Source organism: Amphibalanus amphitrite, unplaced genomic scaffold (assembly GCF_019059575.1).
Source record: "Amphibalanus amphitrite isolate SeventyFive unplaced genomic scaffold, NRLGWU_Aamphi_draft 000136F_arrow, whole genome shotgun sequence".
Taxonomy (NCBI): Eukaryota; Metazoa; Arthropoda; class Thecostraca; order Balanomorpha; family Balanidae; genus Amphibalanus; species Amphibalanus amphitrite.
Window position 1 is genome coordinate 410,907 of NW_024881631.1, and position 24,646 is coordinate 435,552.

The 24,646-nt window shown below is 52.9% G+C and overlaps 1 protein-coding gene across 6 annotated transcripts; it reads left to right on the top strand.

Moving 5' to 3' along the window:
• Positions 1-2,377: 2,377 nt before the first annotated feature.
• LOC122382273 (inosine-5'-monophosphate dehydrogenase 1-like) lies at positions 2,378-24,262 on the top strand. 6 transcript variants are annotated; one of them, XM_043367400.1, is made up of 14 exons: positions 2,378-2,451; positions 3,820-3,932; positions 7,892-7,998; positions 8,737-8,785; positions 10,862-10,963; positions 11,796-11,924; positions 19,861-20,010; positions 20,366-20,488; positions 20,859-21,098; positions 21,357-21,464; positions 21,786-21,933; positions 22,210-22,360; positions 22,725-22,868; positions 23,270-24,262. In XM_043367400.1, the coding sequence occupies exons 3-14, from the start codon at positions 7,901-7,903 to the stop codon at positions 23,373-23,375; spliced, it is 1,548 nt and encodes a 515-aa protein (XP_043223335.1). In that variant the 5' UTR covers positions 2,378-2,451; positions 3,820-3,932; positions 7,892-7,900; the 3' UTR covers positions 23,376-24,262. The 6 variants fall into 6 exon arrangements, with proteins under 6 accessions (XP_043223335.1, XP_043223332.1, XP_043223331.1 ...); XM_043367397.1 differs by lacking the exons at positions 2,378-2,451; positions 3,820-3,932 and adding an exon at positions 7,097-7,373; XM_043367396.1 differs by lacking the exons at positions 2,378-2,451; positions 3,820-3,932 and adding an exon at positions 7,219-7,263.
• The last annotated feature ends 384 nt before the right edge of the window (positions 24,263-24,646 follow it).

Here is a 24,646-nt window from a genome sequence, read left to right on the forward strand (position 1 = left end):
GGGCGGACGGACGGACGGACGGACTGAGAGACGGAAGGGCGGGCGAACGGACGGAGAGACGGACAAAGAGATGGACAGACGGACGAGAGAGAGAGAGAGAGAGAGAGAGAGAGAGAGAGAGAGAGAGAGAGAGAGAGAGAGAGAGAGAGAGAGAGAGAGAGAGAGAGAGAGAGAGAGAGAGAGAGAGAGAGAGAAGGGTGGTGAGAGAAAGGAGGATCAGATGAAGGAAAAGACTTAGAGATATGGATATTACTTGTCAGAGACTCGGGGAGGACGGGAAGGAGACTGATACCTAAAGAGAGGAAAGATGATCGTGAGCAAGGGGTTTGGGAGATAGGTAAGGAGACAGGGGAAAATGAGATTTTATTGCTCCGGTCCCAATAACACTTCCCAAAATAAAATATAATCGGTCGTAATTATCGAATAAGAATCGGAAATTGTCAATTGAACGTCTGATTTGCTTACATCGATCCGCCCTATACCCTGTTTGACATGTTTGCACCAAAGCCAACTTGCAGGCTATACATCGAGCCAGTGGTATATACTATACAATAAATACATCTCTCCCGGTGGTATACCTGCATAGAGCCGAGACCTCCGGCTGTATTTTCCCACGATCAGCCGGATTGCAAAGCCGTGTATTTTTCGTCCGTTGCAGGCGGCCGGCGCAATCTCCGTGAAAGAAGCGCTCCAGTGACAAAAGCACGAGCAGATCGCCTAAATGCCGGTGGCCGCGAGAATTTTTCTAGTTTCTGAAGAATTTTTCGGGACCCATGCTCTACTCATACTGCATCCGAATATACGCGCTCGGGGTGCTTTTTTTTTTTTTTTTTTTAGTGGCCCTAACTTACGTTACCGGCCTCGCGAGGAGGGCGGCGACCTAACTACGCCGCGCAAAAGAAACCGGCCGTCCTAACTAAGACCGGTGGCCACTTTTACTGCAAGACAACATGGGAAAACCCATATCCATGTACTATGCCATGAATATGGGGAAAAACCCATGAATTTACGTTAAGACACATAAATGACAGTGAGACTTACCGTTAAATTGATGTTTGTGGGGGGAGGGAAGGAGGAAGTTTGTGAATGGTAGGGTTACGATGTTACGATAAAGTTGGATGATAGGAATGGTTTGAAGAGTGGGGGATATGTCGCTGCCGCTGTTGAAGGCCGATTGCTGTACCCGGGCCTGTGGTCGCCCAAACCCGGCCGCTGCCGCTGTTCAGCGGCCGGGTCCGTGACTGTAGAATCCTTGGCCGCTGCTCGTCGTTGTGCAGTGGGTGAAGGGACAGTCCCAGAGTATGTGGACAGTCCCTTGCGATGATAGCGAGAAGGAGGTCAAGTAATGGTGCATACTTTACAGTTTGTCGGAATAAGGTGAGTTTAAGACAAAATCAAGTACTAGATCAGTTAGTGCTGGATCATCTCCGAGAAGAGTCGGAAGGTCGTTTCTGAGGCGATATTTTGTAAGGTGGTTGTTGATATGTTTTCGTTCGTTGCGGAGGGCTGTGCATCCGATTAGAATGTGTTCAACCGTAATGCGTGTGTTGCATGTTTGGCGAAAAGTTATTGGCGTTACTGTGCGCGATTTGGCGCAGATGTTACGAAATGCGGCTGATCAAAAAGTAAACAAAAGTATTTGAAACGGTAGATCACTTTGCAGGCTGCTCAGCGAATCCTTAGGATAATTTTATATTTATAGGGATATTTTTCCAAAACTTTGTTTCCCTTCCCTTTCCCTTCACTAAGCATAATATAAAAACAAAATATAAATCAGTTTTGGCTTCACTCTTTTTTTATGATTGATGCCCCGAAAGCATGGAAATGAAGTTCGGAAGCCAAGAAAGGAGAGTCATTGGGTTTGTTCCCGTCGCTCCTCTAACCTCCTCCAAGCTCCTCTAACCTCCTCTCGTTTCAAAAAATCGTTCCCGTCGCTCCTCCAAGCTCCTCCAAGCTCATCTTGATTTCACATCTCACCACCACTATTTGCCTCCTCCCTCATCCCAAACGAAAGTTGGTTTTTTGGAGGAGGCTCTTGCGTAGACATATTTGGCGCACGTAATACAAATGTGAATTGTTTATAAATGAGATTTGAGGGAAGTGGAAATGATTTTAGTGATTGATGACGATTGGATATCTTTAAATAGTAATGTTTGATATTAATCGAAGGTTATTTTATTACTAAAACGATTATTATCTCTTGATTTATGTTTGCGCGCCATAAATCGCCGACCGTTACAGCCCGCAAACAGCTGATTTCCTTGCGAAAATGTTCCCGTGGCTCCTCTGAAACGGCTCTCCTCCAAGCTCATCCAGCATGTTTTTTAATCCCACCCAGAAATGACAAACAAGCCCCCTGATTGGCCAGTTGCCGGCCAGTTGGACTTGAGCGGTCGCCATGGTGATATAGGGCCTTGATGGTGGTATCGGGGACTCGGCCGGCCTCGTTAGGTGTGGAATAATCTGTTTCATTGTGCTAGATGTTGCCAATTTGCTTTGATATTTGATAAATAACATTGCCTTTTTCTTTGGTGACCTTGCATACTTATACGACGATATTTCGGAGCCGATTATTATGCATTAAATATCTTGAGACAAATGTGGCGATTTCCACGCCCTTTTGCAGTGCCTCCCTCCCCTTGTGTAGGCTTGTAAGAACCAAGTGAACCATTTTTTAGTCAAGTGTTCATGATCGACCCTACATCTAATGGATAATAGTCTTGCGCAAAATTATTAGGTACTAGAGGAAGCAGAATAAATACGATTTTGGAGTACGCAAACTTGATACAAAAAAAATATCAGGTATTTTGGCTATATAAAGTGAGAAGAAAAGTTCATCTCATCATTTTTATATTACAATTGCAATAATGATAATATCATGATAATTACACTGTCAGGTATTGATCATGTCATGCCACTAACCACACAGACACAACACATTTTCATCTTTATGTATCTAGGCATAAGGTATTACAGACATGTTTTTGCACACCTGTGATGTGCGAGTGGGTATGACCTTCCCAGTTAAATTTTGCCTGGTTGTGCTCAAATTTTGTAAGTACCTGCATGTAAAGGGATGCAGACACAGTTAGTCAGGCACTCTTCTTAGTTCTTAATTCAGTTTTGTGCACCACTTCATGCTTTCACCATGCTGTGCCCACTCTGCTTTATAGTGTACAGGTGCTTCTGTGACACGCATCAATCTTGCGTTCATTGAAACACTTAGTTTGAGTGTTTTGACTCAGTTTTGTTGTAATGTTACCTTTGTTTATGTTCTCAATAACTTGTTTTGGGCTTCTCATATTTATATTTGTTTCTTGGCTTAACAGGTTTAGTGTAAAACAAGTTAAAGCTGAAATATTTACATGTTTAGATTACATGAGTGCATACATTTATAAAAGCTATTTCAAAGTACTGTAGCCATGTGTAACATGCATATGTCTTAGTCAATGACTACTCAGCATGCTGCTTGGTGTTCAATGGTAACAGTTTGATTTGTTTTTGACATCAAATAAGATTTGATTTGTGTTTCTGAGATTCCAATGTTATTAATGGCAAATATTTTCCAAAATCCTCCATCTAAAGCTTCAACTGAATCATAAAATGCCTGCATTTTCTACCAGAAACATTATCATTGATTCCTCCTACAATATTTCATTTTGTCACTAGGTACCTGGACTGGTGAAAAGTGAAAACTGAAATTCATTCATGTCATCATTATCTTAAGACCTACCCCTAAATGGAATTGATCTTGTTTCACAAATGAGTTGAGTTGTACAATGTCTATCAGCTGATGTCTATTGTCTATCTCTTTTTCAGCACAGAAGATCCTCAGTCATAGTTAACAAAATGGTAAAATTAGCTGTGTTTTTAAGATTCCAGTTGTGGCCATCAACTGCTCAGGAAAGCAGCCCAGAATCACTTCACAACAGGTATGTTGATGCATGTACATTGACATCAATGTCTGAATGCTGAAGAATTGTTGAACACATTTACCTAGCCTTTAAGAACCACAAATCCTACATTACTTGCATCAACATTTTTCTATAGAACTTATGTTATCTACTTTCATCTGGCTGAGGCTTTTTTACATTATATTCCCTCTGTTAAACATGAAAATATGATGAGTTATAGTGTAACAAGCTGGTAATTATATCTGCCTTGTCAGCTTGGCCAACATCTGCATCATGTCTATTACAAAATATGACTGCTTTCCTGACATTTGCATTTGTTCCACTCACCAATTGACCACTTCTACCATCTGCTCGTTCTATGCACAGACATTGTCATAGGGTCTGTTCCAGTCGCACTTCCTAACACCTCTTAACTCCTCCAAGATTGCAAGATTGCCATGTTATTAACCCGCGCCCGGGTGACCCTCAGCCAACTTTGTGGGGGGGGGGGGGGAGGGGAGGCGTATTCGGTCACACCAGGTTATCTTGGAATGTAACAAAGCTGGAAAGACGCAGTAAAATCAATATGTATATAGCTCGCTATTTTCCTTCAGAATCATACAGGTCATTTTCGATCAGTTCATCGCTGAGGTCACTGGAGGTCACCAAAAGTAAAATGATGACGAATTTTGGCTCCCGATTTTGACAACTTCACAAATTGGTTCATAACTCGGGAACCAAAGAAGCTACAGCGCCGCGGAAAAGCGAATTCGATAGCTCTTTCGAAAATCTTTCAGGTTCTCAGATTTGAGCTGAGGTCAACTAGGGTTAAGCCTCCAAAGCGCAAAAACTGAGCAATCGGCGTGCTTCGGAAATCGTCTTTTCTTTTAAAACTTTTGATACCAACCTTTTATTACGTTGATTTTACCGGCACTGCGTTTCTCTCGTCTTGTTGACCTAACAAGGTCAACTTAATAAATTTGACCTCAGGTCAAAGTCGCAGAAAATGTCATATTGCATGTCAGTCGATTCGTTACATTGAGATTGAGATTAACATCAGTAGCGGCGGAACACCTTCAATTAAGGGGGCATTGCCGACTTTTGGTCCCATTCTTTCCATGCAACGCCCATACTAGGGCTAATCTTAAAAGCCAAAATCGAAGGGGTACGGTGCCCCGGTGCCCTCCCCGTTCCGCCGCCTATGATTATGATGTTTTTAGCGCTCTGGCCACGTTCCATCTAAAATCAATGTACAAAAATAAACTGTTGGAGACGTTACATGACCTGAGATGACCTCAGGAGCATACGATAAGATCGCGATGTTTTAGTGCTTTTGTTTCAAAAGCAGAGCCTTTCGAGTTCCTCATAGTTACTGACTGAAACTGGAGACGTCTCAAAGTTGACCTGACCCTAGGTCACCGATATCAAAATTAAAGATATTCAAGATGTTTGTACTGATTCTCTCATGCAACAGCTCGAGTTTCAAACTTCTACGTCATGGTGACCTGACCTGACCTTAGGTGACATGGGGTTACATTTTTTCACAAATGATGCGAATCGATGCATTATACATAAGCTATATTAAGTTTCGTGTCGTTTTATTTATGCAAGCACAAAATTGTCAGGTGTGACCAGAAACGCCCCCACCCGCCTGGGGGAACGTTAAAGCAGTGATGTAGTACATATTATTCGGTGTATTCCACGATGCATCGATCGGTGACGGTGTACTTGATAATGCATTATTTATTGCTGCGTGTCTACGATTTTGCTCTGCTCAGTGTGATCTGTGATAGGAAAACTACCGATATATCTCCACGCGCATGACTGAAAGAGCTGGCATGATTCACAATATTCCGTGTCTGTTTTTGTTTGGCATTTTATAAATACTGAGTCAGCTGTGATCGTTTGATGAGACACTGGGACAGCCGGCCTGTATGATCAGTGAACGGCAGGCGGCGGGGCGGTGGTCTGGTGGCTGCCCTGCATGGGACTGACACCAGCAGATTCAGAGCTGCGATATGCGGACGTTATGTTTACAATACCTTTGCAAAATAATATCTAATAGATATCATGTCCTCGAAAGTGTTCTTCAATCAATATGATGTTAGGCCTGCTGGCTTGTTCCATGGAGGCCAAAACTGATCGTTTTATGCATGCCTTTTCTGGGCCTCGTTCTCCTCGAAATGCGTGTAGGTAGCAATTTTATTCAAGGGACGATTGAAAGTGGCTCCGATTGGTTTTCAGCGTAGGTGGGATGAATCTTGGGTGGGATATGTCCGTTGAATGTGAGGCAGTCGATAAGAAACGTCGAGGGAACGGTCATTGGGTAGGTATGTGAAAAAGGCAGCAGTAGAAAACAGGAAAGGGAGGCGTTTGGTGTGAGGTTTCAAATGCTCTATGCGTAAGAAAAGTTCATTTGTTTATATGACACCGTCCTTTTTATCGCGATACGTGTGAGCAACGCACGAGACGCTCACTGTTCAGACTTGTAGCGTTGGAGAATGGGCCGACAGGCTGAGAAGGGCAGTTCCGCGAAAGGATACTCTGGGATTTGAATTGAAAGGCATTTAGTTTTGAAAGCATCCGTACTTCCTAACACGATACTGACTCACTTAAAATTTCAATTTTTCCCCATTGCGATAGCCGATAACATAGAAACCGAGACTGCGGTGTCCCCGCCTGGAGACGTCGGGCGGATTTTAGTCAAGATCACTTTACTACTCGATTTTAGTGGCTAAAAGCTTTTGTTCTTAATTTAATAGAGAATAATCATTTCTTTTAATACTTTGTAATACCTAATTTACTAGAAATAAACTGTACGGGCTTCCAAAAAATGTTATATTTAACTTGTAAGATCCATTAGAATATTTTAGCTGCCCTAACTTGCAAATGTAACGTATGCGTCATTGTTGAAAAAGTGCTAAAGCATAGTATTCTATGGCTAACAAATATTCTGCGTCTGTCAGCAAAAACTGGCCAATCAGAGAGCTTGTTTGTCATTTCTGGGTGGGATTAATAAACATGCGCTCATCCAACCTCATCCGAGATTTTTTGCCTATATATCATGGGCGATGAAAAACATTTTTTTGTCATTTGACGTTGAGCTGAAAATTGTTACGGCATTGAATCAAGTAAAACTTAGGTATCAGGCTTAGCATGAGTCGTCTGCCACAGTTTGCCTTACTACTAAGGCCTGACGCTTTCTCAGCCACTTTTGAACTTTTACTTTTTCTCTAGATTTCTTCTATCTGTCGCTAGATTTGTTCGTAAGCGTGTGCTGTCGAAAATGCAACAAATCTCCGTCCTCGCGTTTCTCGCTCAGTTTTCGCTCAGTTCTAAAACGACTGTGGTTGGAGACGTCACGGTCGAGGTGTGCCCAGGGTATATTGGGTGTGCCCCTGAAGCTTGTGGGATTTTCTCATTTACCGCACGTGGATTTAGAAGGCGATTACAATTTACCAATAACAAATACCGTAACAGGTAGGTAGCCTTAAGATCATTTGAGATGAGGCAGCTAGGCTGTATAAACCAAGCCCTCGAGCCTTGAGGCCTGAGAGACGTTGTTATGAAACTTATCAATGATATATTGATACAAAATCACTTTTGATAAAGCCTAGAGATGGATCCTTACTCAATTTAGTTTGTTAGTTCCCCATCACGTCACAGCATCAGGCATCTAGGTATTTATATGGGCGAGGATGGATGACATGATTATTATTAATATAACGAGGCTTGAAATGATCTCACGCATGTCAAAGTGTTTTTATTTTAGGCAATTTAAAAATTTATTTTGCCTAAATTATAAAAATTATAAAATAAAAACACTTTGACATGCGTTAGATCATTTCAAGCCTCGTTATCTAGGTATTTATTTTGATCTTGCGAAAATGGCATTGACAGATAGGTAAAGACTGTGAGTGCTGGCGCCGCTTGTATGAGGTACTTTTTGTGCATGTTGCTTAAATGTGTAAGATCTTCTAACACATTCAATTTTACAGCGAACTGGGATGGCTGATTATTTGATCAGCGGCGGTGCTGGTTACGTCCCGGATGACGGGCTCACAGGAGCTCAGCTATTTGGAAATGGAGATGGGCTGACATACAAGTAAGCAATGCATACTTTTATTTATCACTTATATTGAGCTGCAAGGTTTCATTCATTGCTCCTTTTTTGACACTTCTGTATTAATTCAGTTTGCAGCTAGGTGTGTTTTTCGTTGTCTGCACATTGCACAGTTGCAGTGCACATGCTTCAAGAACAAAGTATCACTGAAAATTGATGTACTGAAGTGCATATGATCATGAAAATATAGTTTCTCATTTTTATTGTTAGCTTGGCTATGGACCAGATTTCAGCTAGTGACCTTTGAGGCCTGAGCTCCCCCCATTCATTTATCAGCAGGCTGCGAGCATGCTGCTACTTCTTAGCTCCTCATCGGTCACATTCAACTGGTCTATTCGTTAGACCAATGAGTGGCCAAGAAGCGCCAGCAATAACTTCCTTATATGGGAAAAACCGACAGCACGCTGATATACAAACAGCTGCTGAACCGGGCCCCAGGTCTATACTATTGAAAAGTTGAATTCAAGAATCAGTTTTTTGGTAAATAACACTGGCTTAACTGGTCAAATAGCAGTGTCCTTGGAACTATTTATATCTGTTCCCACTTTCCAGGTCAAGGTCAGGTCGAAAATGGTCAGATCAGAACATTGGTCAATAGGTGGTTGTGTATTATTCATATGATACCACACAAAAGAAGAATGACAAATAAATCGTATTGTTTGACTTCATTTCATGTCGATCGATAGTGACATCAGCTCACACTTTTTTCCTGTGTTTCAGCGACTTCATCTTGCTTCCTGGCTTCATTGACTTCCAGGCCGATCAAGTGGTAAGTACCACTAACGAGAGACTTCTTGTGTACCGAACTGAGCTGATATTTCACAGCAACTACGGGCACCCGCCGCATATCTATTCATTCCACCCGTATGCGGGCATCATTAGGAGATACCAGCTCATTGTCATGGAAGAATATCTGGTATAGCCCGGCCCGCGTGGCGATATGGGAAGAATCTCTGGTGTAGCCGGCGGTGTGGTCTGTCCGGGCCCGATCCGGGGGTAGCGTGGCCCAGGGTACATTGGCGTGGCCGGTCTCCGGCGTGACTCGCACGCCGCCGGTTGTAGGGCGGCTCTGGGCCGGGGCCAGCCTGTCCCCTGGTGGCGTGGCCGGTCTCCGGCGTGGCTCGCACGCCGCCGCTGGCGCCGCTCCAGCTGGCTCCGGCGGCTGTCTGAGCAGCCCGGTCGGACGGGGGCGGCCCACTGCTCACACCGCGCGACGGGACAGGGGAGCGGCGCCGAGACATCCCATGTATCCACTGGAGGAGGGGGGGGGGGGTCTGAATCAGCTGGTCAGCCGGGCCGGCACATGCGTGTCTCCAACAAAGAGAGTCTCTGTGTACCATGCTGTCGGGAATGGTTTGTTCCTCTCGCCGGTATAAAGACGGGTTTGTTGTTTAGGACTGTTCGGTTTTGCTGCTTGATCTATTTTCACATCGTTCCTCTCGCTCTGGCACGTCTTCACTGAAAGTTGATCAATGAGATAAGCCATTTCATATGTTCACTAAGACTGCTGTATTGCACCTTTTAGAGTTATTATAAATGTTTCAAAGGCGCACAAAAGAAGGAACAGATCAGTCATAGTCGAACGTTAATGACCGTAATGTCTGTTTCTGACGAATCACTCAGCTGCAGTCTTTTTGAGAAACGCCGTCAGTTACGAAGAAAAAAGCTTACAGCCTCTTATGCTCAGAATTATCTACGAAGTATTTCACTGTACGCCCGCTCGTAATCAATTTAGAGAAATTAAAAAAGCTTGAAAAGACTATTATGCCTTTGAAAATATGAGGTATGATGTTGAACTGCATCGATTAGATTAGGGTGTTCACGTAGAAAATTTGGATGAAATGCGTTGACGCTACCAAGGCTATATAAACCGGCGCTACCGGGAGAATAGTCGTAAAGGAATCTTACCGGGAATAGCCTGTGTCGTCTCATTTTCGCTGAAGCCTCCACACTGTCAGGCGCCTGTGTCATGTCATCGGCATGATGCGGGGGAGGGAGGGAGGGGATGGGAGGGGAGACTGAAGGCGGGATGGTCGTCGCCCCGGTGCCAACTGGGCCGGTGGGTCGCCGCGGGCCGCCGGTCTGCGCCCCGACCTGTATTGACCGCATACCGCGGGTTCTGCCACTCACCCTCGACCCCGCCTGCTACGCCCGGTCGTGCCGGCGGTGGTGGCGAAAGGCTGGTCTTTGTAAGAGCTGTGGCTCAGCAGTCCCGCGGTCATATCCATGTGTTTTAAATGGTGTGATGGTTGTTGGCTAAGTGTCAACCCTACTGACCGAGTGCCCTAGTAACCCGACTTGGTACACAAGTTCGATATGGCAAAAAATGCATCCGATCGCGGCGTAACTTTTTGTGTCTCTCTGACATGCCATTTATATCACATCCGCTGCTTAAACTTGTCCCGGATGACTAAAGACAAATCAAGCAGCAATGCCGTTTTAGCAGGAGCCTGTGTTTCGCGTGTATTCGGCCGTGGGCGCGACTGTCTGACGGACCGGTGTTCTGACTTTCGGTGGTCTGTCTGACGGACCGGTGTTCTGACTTTCGGTGGTCTGTCTGACGGACCGGTGTTCTGACTTTCGGTGGTCTGTCTGACGGACCGGTGTTCTGACTTTCGGTGGTCTGTCTGACGGACCGGTGTTCTGACTTTCGGTGGTCTGTCTGACGGACCGGTGTTCTGACTTTCGGTGGTCTGTCTGACGGACCGATGTTCTGACTTTCGGTGGTCTGTCTGACGGACTGGTGTTCTGACTTTCGGTGGTCTGTCTGACGGACCGGTGTTCTGACTTTCGGTGGTCTGTCTGACGGACCGGTGTTCTGACTTTCTGTGGTCGCCTGCCGCAGGACCTGACGTCTGCGCTGACCAGGAAGATCACGCTCAAGTCGCCTCTGGTCTCGTCGCCGATGGACACGGTCACGGAGTCGGAGATGGCCATCTCCATCGCGGTGAGTCCCCAAACGACATGACCCGACCTGACTCTGACCCGACCCGACCTGACATGGCCTGATTCGGTGCGACCCGACCAGCCCCGGCCCGACCGGACTCCACCCGTCCCACCCTTTAGGCTACCAGGACAGGCCCAGCACGACTCGGGTCGTCCATCCCATACCACCCCGTCCCTCCGATGTCATGGCCGCACACCATTATATGGGTTCCCATTTCAATAGAGAGTCTGGGTGCACTGCTGGCTCCCATTTATAGTCAATAGATATTTGGTAATTGATTGATACGATGTCATTTTCAAATGGTCCGCCACGGAGTATTTGCAGCCGATCAGATGTTGATAAACATTTATCTGTTCTGTGTATGTTATCCGGTCTCCGGTCCCAACCGTCTGCGGCCTTGGCGGCGGCTATTCCCGTCTGACTAAACACAGTGCGAGCCCGGTTCGGCCGCCGAACTGCGGCTGCAGTGGGCGGTACCGGCCCGCGCGCCACCCCTCCCACCGTACGGCATTTACCGACCGTCTCCGATCTCACCCGACCAGTCGAGCCGAACTAACGGGCTTCAACCTCAGCGGTCAGAACAAACAAGCTATTGGTCCTAATAGATTCCTAGAGATCCCCGTGGATGTCTGCATGGAGTGGAAAATAACACAAGAAGTATCTGTTCTATGTCTGTTATGTAATGTGTGTCCGTTTCCGTACATTTCCAGTCAGTGTTTAGATCTGGATCCCGTTGTCCATATCGCCGGGCTCAGGGTCGCCAAGTGACGGCCGATGTCGCTCGATGTGGGGTCTCCGGCCCGTCTCTCACCGTCCCGCCCCTGTGTTCCAGCTCTGTGGCGGGATCGGCATCATCCACAACAACTGCTCGCCCGAGTACCAGGCCAATGAGGCCCTCAAAGTCAAAAAGTACAAGCACGGCTTCATCCGAGACCCGTTCGTGCTGTCTCCGAATCACAAGGTGAGTCCTGGCGACGCGCAGGTGCCGCAGGCTGTCACTGCCTTCACTGCGTCTTCGTCCCAGCTTCACGGCGCAGAACGGGTGCGCCGCGAAATGATGCACTTGGCTCGCAGGGGGTGGCCTGGAGCTCCAAAATAGCTGCAGCGTAGCTCCCTGTTTGTTTTGCAACGTCGTTTCTTTGTCGCTTCGGCCAGAGGTTTCGAAATACCGCTGAGGGCCGGGAGCTGCTGGTTTTACGGCGGCCGGCGCGGCGTGGTCGGACGGACGCGGCCACTGACCTCGCGTGGAGACGCGGCCCACGCCTCCAGGGCTGTGTCTGGGCGACTCCCGGCCGCCGGGCGGCCTTGGCCGCGGGCCCGGTGGGGTAGGCCGACCGCGGATACCGGGAACGACCCGCGCCGGGGATATATCCCCGAACGACCGACAGACAGACAGATAGATAGATGGACGGCCGGGTGGGGTGGCGGCCTGTCGCTAGGCGGGCGGCCCGCCGCTGTTCTGCCAGGTGCTCTCTGTCTGGAGCGTTTAGGGATTGTGTCTTGTGGCTACACAGAAATGAATTTACCGCTGTACTGCTCTGCTCAGATATATGTGGTAGATACTCTGCGCTCTGCCGATAGTATGACCATTTACCATAAAGAACGTTTTTTTTTTTGCGAATATCTCTGGTCTGACGTTACGACCACTTATTGATGCAAGTAATTATCATGGGCCTGCCTGAGCTATGAATTTGTGGCTGGTGCCGTGGCGAGTCGTGCTCTAAGCCGGATGAAGCCGTTCCAGTGTTTGGGATTCGCAACTTGGGATTCCACACAACGACGGGCTGGGAAGTTCCCTGATGTGGAGCCGTCTCCCCCAAACACTTAGATCGGCCAAGGATAGCGATGTATTTGAAACAGCATGAGCAAGCTATGTAGTGAACACAACGATGAAACCATAGTTCGTTTTGGCAAAGTTAAGGACAGTACAAAGCAGTGAGAAAACGTATATCAGAGCGAGAGATACTTTCTAGAAGAGTGCGTGAATGCCCACACGACGATGAACATTATGATACATACACACGAGCATACATTTCTAAAACATTAATAAATCGGACATAGAAAATGAACAAGTGGAGCAGAGACATCTGGCGGATATCGCTGAACCTGCGCCTCGCGTCAGCTGCGACAGCAGCGCCACGTTGAGGTCGACGGTGGCGCCGCCCCGCGTCGGAGCGCTTGCCAGTCGCCAGCGGCGGTAGTGCCGCGCCGCGTCGGAGAACGTGCGGCGGTGCACTACATCACCCTCCCCCTAGAGACGGCACTGCGAACGTGACGTTAAGAAAACGCGTTGGTGGCCGTACAGCACGGCCGGAGCGGGTCGTCCGTAGGCACGGCGGTGGGGGCGCGGGCGGAGGCGGCGGCTGTAGCGGCAGGTCGCCACGCGGTGGCGGAAGCGGCGGCCTCGGTGCGCGAGGCACTGGCAGGAGGAGCTCTGGGCCGGAGGCCGGTGTTGCCGAGTCGGCGGAACGCGCCGTGTCTTGGACCGCAGACGGCGATGCTGTCGGAGTTGGAGCAGGTGGGGGCCGTTCCAAGTGCGCCGGTTTGACTCGGTCGATGGAGATAACGTCGGAACGACCGCCTCGGTCCACAGTGACCGTCTTCGCCGATCTGTGTAGCACCTTGTATGGTCCGTCATAACGCGGGGCAAGCGGCGGCTTCACTGCGTCGTGGCGCACGAACACGTGCGAGGCGTGGTCCAGCGCGCGCGGCACGTACGACGGCGCGCTTGGTGCTGGTCGTGGTGCCGTCGGGCGCAGTGCCGCCATGGTGCGCTGAAGCTCGGCGGCGAATGATTCCGGCGTAGGAGGCGCGGTGGCGGACGGGGTGATGAGTTCACCAGGTAGGCGGAGCGGCGCTCCGTACACCAGCTCGGCAGTGCTGCAGCCCAGGTCTTGTTTGAGCGCCGAGCGGATTCCGAGCAGCGCCAAAGGAAGAGCCTCCGTCCAGCGGGCGGGCGCGGCGGCGCGCAGCGCGGCCTTAAGCTGCCGGTGCAGGCGCTCCACCATCCCGTTGGCCTGGGGGTGGTACGCGGTGGTCCGGCGCCGCGCACAGCCCAGGAGAGTGGACAGCTCAGCCCAGAGCGCCGACTCGAATTGGCTGCCCCGGTCGGTGATGATCTCGTCCGGGACGCCGAACCGAGAGATCCAGCCGGAGATCAGCGCCCGGGCGACCTCTCGCGCCGTGATGCCACGCAGCGGGATCGCCTCCGGCCAGCGACTGTACCGGTCCACCACCGTCAGAAGATACGAGTAGCCCTCAGACGGCGGCAGCGGGCCGACCAGGTCGGCGTGCACTTGTCGAAACCTGTCGGCAGGTGGCGGGAACGAGGCGGGCGGCGCTGTCGTGTGCCGGTGGACTTTGGTGCGCTGGCACGGGACGCAGGTGCGCGCCCAGAGTGCGGCGTCCTTCTTCACCGACGGCCACACGAAACGCCGCGTGACCAGGTCGACGGTGGCGCGCACTCCCGGGTGGGCCAGATCGTGCACGTGCCGGAAGTAGGCGCGCCGGAGCGGTGCCGGGATCCACGGCCGCGGTACACCCTGGGACTCGTCGATGACCAGCGTGCGGCCGCTGGGGAGCCGGGCGTCTCTGAGTTTGAGCCCGTGCTCTGTCGAGCGGAAGCGCGCCAGCTCTTCGTCCTCTTGCTGGCAGGCTGCGAGCTCGTCGAAGTCGTCGACTGGCGGGCACGGTGCTGAGAGCATCGCCACTGTTCGACTCAGAGCGTCCGCAGCTGCGTTTTCTTTCCCAGGCACGTGCCTGATGTCGGTGGTGAACTGGGAGATGAAGTCCAGGTGCCGGATCTCCCTCGGCGAGTAGCTGGCTGACCCGGACGAGACTGCCGACACGAGGGCCTTGTGGTCGGTGAAGATGGCGAACTGGCGGCCTTCCAGAGTGTGCCGGAAGTGCTTGACCGCCAGATACGCCCCGAGCAGTTCGCGGCCGAAGGTGCTGTAGCGTGTCTCTGCTGGTTGGAGTGACTTCGAGAAGAAAGCCAGCGGCGTCCAGGTCCCGTGCGAGTGTTGCTGCAGGACAGCGCCGACGCCGGTGTCAGAGGCATCGACCTGCAGACTCAGCGCTGCGCCGGGAGTGGGGTGCGCGAGCTGCGTGGCCTGAGCCAGGGCAGCCTTCACGCGTTGGAAGGCGTCCTCAGCGGTTGGCGTCCACTCCACCGGCGCCGCGCGTTTGCGTTTCTGGTCCAGCAGGTGGTGAAGCGGTCGGAGGAGGCCGGCAGCACCAGGCAGGAACCGGTGATAGTAGGTCACCAGGCCGATGAACCTGCGCAGTTGGCGTTGCGTGGTCGGCTGCGGAAACTCCTGGACTGCGGCGACCTTCTCCGGCAGCGGGGCGATGCCGTCCGGGGACACATCGTGACCGAGGAAGCTGATACGGTTGACGCCCAGCACGCACTTCTTTGGGTTGATCGTGACGCCGAACTTGTCGAGACGTTCCAGTACCTGACGGAGGTGACGGCGGTGCTGCTCGACGGACGTGCTGGCGATGAGGATGTCGTCGATGTACACGTAGCAGCACGTCAGCCCGCGCATCACCTCGTCCATGAAGCGCTGGAATGTCTGACTGGCGTTGCGAAGACCGAAGCTCATCCGCTGCATCTCGAATAGCCCGAACGGTGTGACGATGGCCGTCTTCGGGATGTCAGCGGGTTCGACCGGGATCTGATGGTACGCGCGGACGAGGTCGATCTTCGAGAAGATGGTACAGCCGTGCAGGTTCGCGGAGAAGTCCTGCAGGAACGGTATGGGATACCGGTCCGGGACGGTGGCGGCGTTCAGGGCGCGGTAGTCGCCGCACGGGCGCCACTGTCCGGGCTCCTTCTTGGGCTCCATGTGGAGGGGCGACGCCCAGCTGCTCTTGGATGGGCGGGCGACCCCGAGTCTGATCAGCTTGTCGAACTCCTGACGGGCGATGCGGAGTCGGTCGGGTGGCAAACGCCGAGGGTGCCCCACACGAGGAGGTCCACGTGTCACGATGTGGTGAGTGACGTTATGGCGCACGGGCAGGAGTTGCGCAGATGTGGCCGTCACTCGAGGGAACTCTCTAAACAAGTCTGCGAGAGTGGGCGCCGCGCACATGCGCACACCGACGGAGCCGATGTCGGCTCGGGTTCCCACGGCGCACGTCGTGCCGTGTTCAGCCTGGAGGAGCTGACGGCGCATGTCCACCAGCAGACGATGATGGGCGAGAAAGTCCGCTCCCAAGATCGGCATCGATACGTCAGCGACCATGAAAGTCCACGGGTAGTCCACTGTTCCGAAACGCACCGAAGTCGAAATAACGCCATGGAGCTTGATCTCTGTGCCGTTGGCTGCTTCCAGTCGAGGCGCGTCGGGCTGCTGCACGGTGGTGCCGTCGGCCACGACTCGTGGTGGGACGACACTCACCTGTGCGCCGGTGTCGACGAGGAACCGCCAGTTCCGGGCAAGGTCGGTGACATAGAAGAGGGGCGCCAGTGTTGGCCGGCCCGTCTCCGCTGGCGCTAGCGCGGACAGGCGGGCTAGTTTCCCGACCAGGAGCACGGCGGTCTGCAGCGGTGGGCCTCCGCGCCGTACTTCTGGTGGTACCAGCAGTACCCTTCATCAGGTGTCACCGATGCCGGTTGAGAACTGCCAGACGAGGCAGGTGCGGGTCGGCGCGGACGGGAGCGGGAGCGGCCACGCCGAGGAGCGTCGGCACCGCCCCGCTGGAACACGGCCTCGATGCGTGCTACCGCAGCGGTGAGGGCGGTGACGGCAGCGGCCATGCCGGAGTTACCGCACCCGCAGGCGGCGGGCGGTCCGGTGGCGGCCACCGCGCTGGCCGGCGGGGCGAGCGTGACCCCAGGGCCGGCCGGCGGGCCACAGGCGGCAGCGACGCCGGCCGTCGGCGTGCAAACAGCAGTCACGGCGGCACCGCCAGAGGCCTCCTGGAATCGGTCGGCCGCGCTGGCCAGGTCGTCAATACCAGTGTCCTCCGGCAGCAGCGCGAGGGCGGCGCGGGTCGTCGGCGGCAGGCGCTGCAGGAACAGCGTCCTGAGAAGGCCGAGGTCGTGGCCCGCGCTGCCCAGCATGTGCTGCATGCTGCGCAACAGCTGCGTGGGTCTCCTGTCGCCCAGCTGGTGGTCGCGGAGGAGTGCCTCGAGGCGTGAGGCGCGCGACTGGGCCAGGCGCGTGCTCAGGGCCCCTTTTAGTTCCGAGAACGAGCCGGTCTCGGCTGTTATCACGTCTCGAACTTGTGAAGCGACATGCACAGGCAGGTTGGCCACCAGCAGCCGGAACTTGTCGTGGTCATCCGTGATGCCGGCGACGGCGAAGGCACACTCGACCTGCACCAGCCAGAGCTCGGCTTCTTCAGGTGCGTAGGCCGGCAGCCGGAACGACGCGAATGGCCGCGTCGGCGCGTCCTGGGCGGCACTCTCCGGCTCGATGGGTGACGGCATAGTCACTATATACAGCAAACACTAACACTAGAGGCACACTGAAAGACTGTCGGTAATCACTAGGCGCTCGCCGCGCTCACTGTGCTGGCGCTCGCTGCGCTGCACTACGTTGGCGCTCGCTGCGCTGCACTGCGTTGGCGCTCGCTGCGCTGCACTGCGTTGGCGCTCGTTGCGCTGAGGCTAGGCCACGTCACCAGCGCACTATTCACTGTTCGCGGCAGCGGAAGCCGGGTGAAGATTACCCATTCTTGCCGAGGCGATGGGGAGGCCAGGTCAAAGATGACCTCTTCTTGCCGAGGCGGAGACGATGACTTCTTGAGCTACCGATCACGTCGGGGTCACCATTTGTGGCTGGTGCCGTGGCGAGTCGTGCTCTAAGCCGGATGAAGCCGTTCCAGTGTTTGGGATTCGCAACTTGGGATTCCACACAACGACGGGCTGGGAAGTTCCCTGATGTGGAGCCGTCTCCCCCAAACACTTAGATCGGCCAAGGATAGCGATGTATTTGAAACAGCATGAGCAAGCTATGTAGTGAACACAACGATGAAACCATAGTTCGTTTTGGCAAAGTTAAGGACAGTACAAAGCAGTGAGAAAACGTATATCAGAGCGAGAGATACTTTCTAGAAGAGTGCGTGAATGCCCACACGACGATGAACATTATGATACATACACACGAGCATACATTTCTAAAACATTAATAAATCGGACATAGAAAATGAACAAGTGGAGCAGAGACATCTGGCGGATATCGCTGAACCTGCGCCTCGCGTCAGCTGCGACAGCAGCGCCACGTTGAGGTCGACGGTGGCGCCGCCCCGCGTCGGAGCGCTTGCCAGTCGCCAGCGGCGGTAGTGCCGCGCCGCGTCGGAGAACGTGCGGCGGTGCACTACAAATTAGAATTGTTTGGCCTCATCGTTGCGTATAAGCCCTTATGAATTTTGCTTTAATTACTTGATATGATCTGTCATTGGCTTCCCAGCCCGCTGATGACCTCATAAATCAGCGTCGCCAAACGAAAACTAATAGGTCGCCGCCGTTACGGGAGACTAATGTCCGTCGCGGCGGTTTGAAGCTCGTCGGGTGGTTGCGTGTCGTGGCCGGGTAATTGGTTCGGACTCGGCGGTACGGCCGGGGATCACGGAACACGGAGCTCGGACCCAATCAGCCGTCACGCTGGGGGTTTGGCCGGCCGACCGATGGGGGCGAGCCGGCCGGTAATCCTACCCGCCGCCGTCCGTCAGCTCGGAGCTCCGTGAGCCGGCAGCGGAAGTCGGTCTCCGCTAAACAGACTGTGGCGGTGTCGTCTGTCCGATCACTGGCCGAGGCCGTGCCCCGCGCCCCGCGCCGCGCCCGCCAGTGCAGTGGACGGCCTGGGGCAGACGGGTGGTGGGACCTGTCGGGGGTCAGCGACCTCGTCACTGCCAATATCGGACAGTATAATCTGACCGGATCGGGGCTACCGGCCGTCCCGTCACCGCCCGTCAGGCCTCCGAGTAGGTCCTCTCGGTCATCGTCTTGACCTGAGGAAAACTATTTATGCTTCCTCCTAAGTCTAAGGTCAAGGTTTTTACCAAGAGCTGATGTAGTCTCGAGATAGAGTAACACATTTTCGGTTTTTCACCTGTTTGATCAACACTCAACAATATGTTGGGGCACAATGCCGCAATGCAAGATGTTCTATGTGAAGAGTTAATAATGTGCATTTATGAAATAGAATAACCCCTTTGAAGGCCTGTTTGACGCGTCACACCAGCTTACACAGCCCGCCCCGCTCACTGACCTCATCTGGCCGTGTAAACTGACACCGGGCCTCACCGTAGGTCACCCCTGTCGCGTGTAAACAGCGAGGCGCCGTATTGAACTGCGCTCTTATCACGTATCGGATGGGCAATTTACCGCGCGAGAGGGCGTTGACCGCTGAGGTCGGACTGTTGGCCGGGCCGTATGTGATGTGACAGTGCTCAGAGAACGCACTGGAAACTATCGATCGTTCTTTTGTGCTGTCCCTATTCTTCAAGCTGACGAACAATGCTTGCATTCAGAATTTGGTAAAAGTAGACTTTTCTATGTCTTACGCAACCTTCTGATCCTACGCATAACTATGTATACAGATATTGGTAATGGTAGATTTTTGAATGTCTTATCTTGTAACCTTATATGTATATGCATGCAGAGATTGGTAATAAAGTCTTATCCATGTCTTGTCCTACGTAACCTTATGATCTTCCGTCTACCCAAACATACTATGTTTCGCTCCATGTTGTGCGTTAGGTTTCTTTTGCCGGTCTTATTACCCCAACAGCACGGCATTTTTACAATTATTTTTTACTATGTTTTCAGCCTGGTCTTTTGCGTCTAGATCGCTTGTATTTTGTGTGTTGCTATTTCCTTGTCGATCCCGCAGTCTGAGTCTGACATATGAGTCTAACATGTGTCCCATCTCTGTTCGTTTTCTCAGGTGAAGGATGTGTTTGAGATAAAGCGCACGCGCGGCTTCGGCGGCTTCCCGGTGACGGAGAATGGTCGGCTCGGCGGCCGGCTGCTGGGTATCGTCACCTCGCGCGACATCGACTTTCTGGACCACGCCTCGGAGACCACCATCTCGCAGGTACGGGACACGGGACGGAGCTCGCGGGCTCGTGGCAGTTAGATGACCTGAGCGTCGCGACTGGCAGAGGACAGATAGGTATCTGACTGCCGTGCCGAGGGAGTATGAATGGATGGATAACTTACCGTGGCAGTGAGCGAAGGAAGGGCGCATATGGACTAACCTGCCAAGTGAGGGGCGGTACAGATTTCGACGGGCTCACCATGATATGTAGGGAGGGGTGGCTGGGGATCACGGACATCTGACAAGCTGTCGTCTAGCTGCGTTGTCTCGGATCTCGTCCCGCCTGAGCGGCCGGTTTTTGTCGGGCCGTGGACCCCGTCTGACCGTCTGTCTCTCGCTCCCTCTCCGGCAGATTATGACCACCGGAGACGCCCTGGTCACGGCGCCCGCCTCGGTCAGCCTCCAGGACGCCAACGACATTCTGGAAAAGTCCAAAAAGGGCAAGCTGCCCATTGTCAACGAGAACCAGGAGCTGGTGAGTCCGAGCACTATCCAAGCGGCCGGTCGGATCGATCGATCATTCAGCTAATAATGCTCCATATTGGCTCTGCAGACTCATCCGATTAGAAAATGCATTAGTCTGCCGTGGTCGTGCTATATTCCACTTTTAATGAAGATTTTATGTTCTATAGCTTCTATAGAACACGAAGCAAATGAATGTAATTTTTCGTTTGATGGATTCAGTGATAGCCATATCCCGTGTCACGACTGGATGTTACGTAAACACCGTGTTGTTACGTAAACACCAGCAAGCACGCGAGCCCAGCGTGGTCCCTCGCGGGAACACAATCATCTGCTGGCTATCGGCCGTAGTCGGTACCTCTAGTGCCTTCATCTGCCAACAGGTGGCACTGATAGCGCGCACCGATCTGAAGAAGTCTCGCACGTTCCCGATGAGCAGCAAGGACGAGAACAAGCAGCTGCTGGTGGGCGCGGCGGTCGGCACCCGCGAGGAGGACAAGAAGCGTCTGGAGCTGCTGTACCAGGCCGGCGTCGACGTCATCGTGCTCGACTCCAGCCAGGGCAACAGCGTCTTCCAGATCAAGATGATTCGCTACATCAAGGACAACTACCCCGAAATGCAGGTGAGTGGTCGTTCAGGTCTTGCTGCAGAGGTCTGTGCCTGTTGGGATACTCGCAGCACTCTGTCTACCTGATTTGACTTGACCTCAGATGGTCTTGACTCTGGTCTGGCTGCAGGTCGTGCGGTGTTACGTAAATTGTTCACTCTTGAAGGAACGGCTGACTGGCCCGCAGCTCTGGCCTACTGACCTGACCTGCTGACCTCACCCGCCAAATTACCTCACTGACCTGATCCCTGACCTCTGACCTCTTGTCGGCAGGTGATTGGCGGTAACGTGGTGACTGCGGCGCAGGCCAAGAACCTGATTGACGCCGGCGTGGACGGACTGCGGGTCGGCATGGGCAGCGGCTCCATCTGCATCACACAGGTGGGACTGGGTCCGCGGCGGTCTGTCAGTGGTCTTCTGACCTCCCGGTCCGCACCAGAGTGGATCGGACCGCCCTGCCGTAAATTAGCTCTGTTCCCCGACCGCCCTGTACCAGCGCCTGTCATATTGCCACGCTAGACTATTGTAGCCGAGCGTCGTTTGAATAAGATTGGGAAAACGGCTGACCATTGTTGTATATTTTGTTTGTGTGGTAGTTGCTCCGGTCCGCCTGCTGGACGGGCCTCCTCTGTGTCTCGTGCTGACCCGCCGGCCGGCTCTGTGTCTCGCGCTGACCCTGTCTGTGTGTCTCCCTCTCTGTAGGAGGTAATGGCCGTGGGCCGGCCGCAGGGCACGGCCGTCTACAAGGTGGCCGAGTACGCCCGCCGGTTCGGCGTGCCCGTGATCGCAGACGGCGGCGTGCAGAACGTCGGGCACATCACCAAGGCGCTGGCGCTGGGCGCATCCACAGGTACGGACGCGTCGGGTCCGAGATGCGTAAAAAAGATCGTCCCGTGTTCCTAGCCGTCCGTGCTGTCCGTTGTAGCCGTCCGTGCCGCCCGTCGATCTGCTGTGATCCCGTCCTCGTCTTCTGTCGGCCCTTTCGCCCATGTTTTATGTGTCAGTATCCGCTGTGGCATTCCTCATGCCTGTGTCGTCGGCTCGTTGTGACCACTGACCAGGTCTATGCGACGAAGCCGTCCGTCTCTGACCATCGCACTGATGATGTGACTCTCGTCTATTTCAGTGATGATGGGCAGTCTGCTGGCGGGCACCACCGAGGCGCCGGGCGAGTACTTTTTCTCGGACGGCGTGCGACTGAAAAAGTATCGCGGCATGGGATCACTGGAGGCCATGGAGAAGAAACAGGGCACTCAGGGAGACCGCTACTTCCACAAGTAAGGCTGACTGGGCGCTGACGGGGCGAACACAACCTACACCAGATCCTCGCCCCTATGTACAAGCACAATCTTGGCACAGGCTCGGCAGTGCGGGTTTCATCTATGGCTTAGACCAAACTGTCCCGGTCTGTTACCTTCTAAAACAGTAGAACAACATGCTTTTGGTTGTGCTTTGCTGGCATATTACAAAATATAAGCGTCGCTGCTGGGTCTCGGTAAAGTTCTCTTGACTCGAGTAACGTTTTTGCTTTTAAAAGGCCCTCGCAAAATCACCGCGTTCTAAAGCTGTTTCCGCCGCGCCTGACGCTGCCGTTGTCTGGTGGCCCCCTGTATTCTGACGCCTCCCTCTGCGGTCTGTCAGGGAGGGTGAGAAGATGAAGGTGGCGCAGGGCGTGTCCGGCAGCATCGTCGACAAGGGCTCGATCCTGCAGTTTGTGCCGTACCTGCAGGCGGGCATCCGGCACGGCTGTCAGGACCTGGGCGCCAAGAGCCTCTCCATCTGCCGGTCAGTAGACGCCCGGACGTCAGCGGCTCTCATTCGGGCATTTCGCTTCTTTCTGGTCTTGTCTTAGAATCTTCACTAATCAGACATTATCAGTTATGACTAGATGAGGTGGAAAATCGATTCTCATCCTTGATCATCCATTGTAATGATTGACTTGAACGGACTTGAATTTGATCTTGAAGGCACCTACCATGTGACTCAACTGCCCGTTTAGCCGCTGCTATCTGTATCCATTGCCTGCTCGAGTTTCTGTCACCTGATCATCTCCCGAACTCCGCTGACGGACTCTTCCTCGCGACTGGTCTCCCCGTCCGCTTAGCCACTAATTATGATATGCGATCTGCTCTCTTTTGCTCTATTCTGTACTGTTCAGCTCTGACCTTCCCTTTGCGCCCCTGCAGCGCGATGATGTACAGCGGCGAGCTCAAGTTTGAGCGGCGCACGGGCTCGGCGCAGGCCGAGGGCGCCGTCCACGGCCTCCACTCGTACGAGAAGCGGCTCTTCTAGCGCCGCCCGGAGCCGCCGTCCGAACCCACTGTGCCATCCCGACCGCCGCGCAGGCCAGTCCGCGTACCTTGTCACCGGCTTCCGAACACGCCGCGCCGTTGGAGCGTGTGTATTTGTATCTGACGTTGAGGGGAACAGTGACAAAGTTCTCCGTGTGACCGAGCTCTGTGCGCCATCGACTATAACTGATCTGAGCGCCGACATGAGCGGATCTGAGCGCTGACATGAGCGGATCTGAGCGCTGATCTGAGTGTAGGGTGTGTGGGATGTTGTCTTGGATGCCGTTTGGGACGCCGCGTTGGGAGTCCCCGGGCCAGTGGGAGTGTGCTGGGTGAACGGGTTGTTTGTCGGTGACTGTCACGGTGGAAGCAGTCGTTGTGTTTACGTGTAATCGTCTATGGTACACGTGGATCATGTTGGTGTACCGTTGTACGCGGGATTAGTGGGGCGCCTCTGTAGGGCGCCGCCGCAGTATGTGACCACGTTGGGCCGGAGGTCGGAGGGCGTTTGGCCGCGGGGCAGGGTGCCGGCTGTCCGTCCTGGGGTCAGGTTCGACCCGAGTCGGGCCGGGTGGTCCCCGCCCGCCGTCCGCCGCCCACTGACGCCATTATCGGTCCGTGTTAGCGGCCGTCCGCGGCTCCATAAGTGTTCACTGCGTGACTGACCACAATGGATGACGATATTTCTGTCCGACAAACCGGGAACCAAGACATAGTGTTCGCCGGAGGACATGCTGGGGACTTCCAGGGCATTTTTGTTTACTTTTGTACGACTGTTTATGTTTTCTATCGGTCTATAGGGCTATTTAACTACCCGTGTACGCATCATTGCAGGTTATCTGACGATTAAAAAACATTTTCATTGAGAATATATGCTGCACTGTGCAAGCCTTGTGTTGATTGAAACTGACAGTGCCGTGTTATTTATTTTTATTCGCCGTTCCTCGGCGGGCCATTGTGGTCCCTTTACAGGAGGACTCCTCGCCCAACCCTGCAGGGGACAGGTCATTACAAAAAGGATCGAATGCTCTTAGAATATCGGACGGCGTCTTTATGTCGAAATGTTTGCATCAGGACGGCACATGAGACTTGACTGCATATATGACGCGCGATGGTAATGACATACTTGAAGAGCAGTGACAGTGCAAGCTGTTTGTCTCCCGTTCTTGAAGCCACAATGAGGACACTACAGCACAACGATCCCCGTGCCTTGCCCAAGAGTTCAGCTCCTCAGTCCTCAGTCATACACCTCTTCAGTGACTAGAGTCGAAC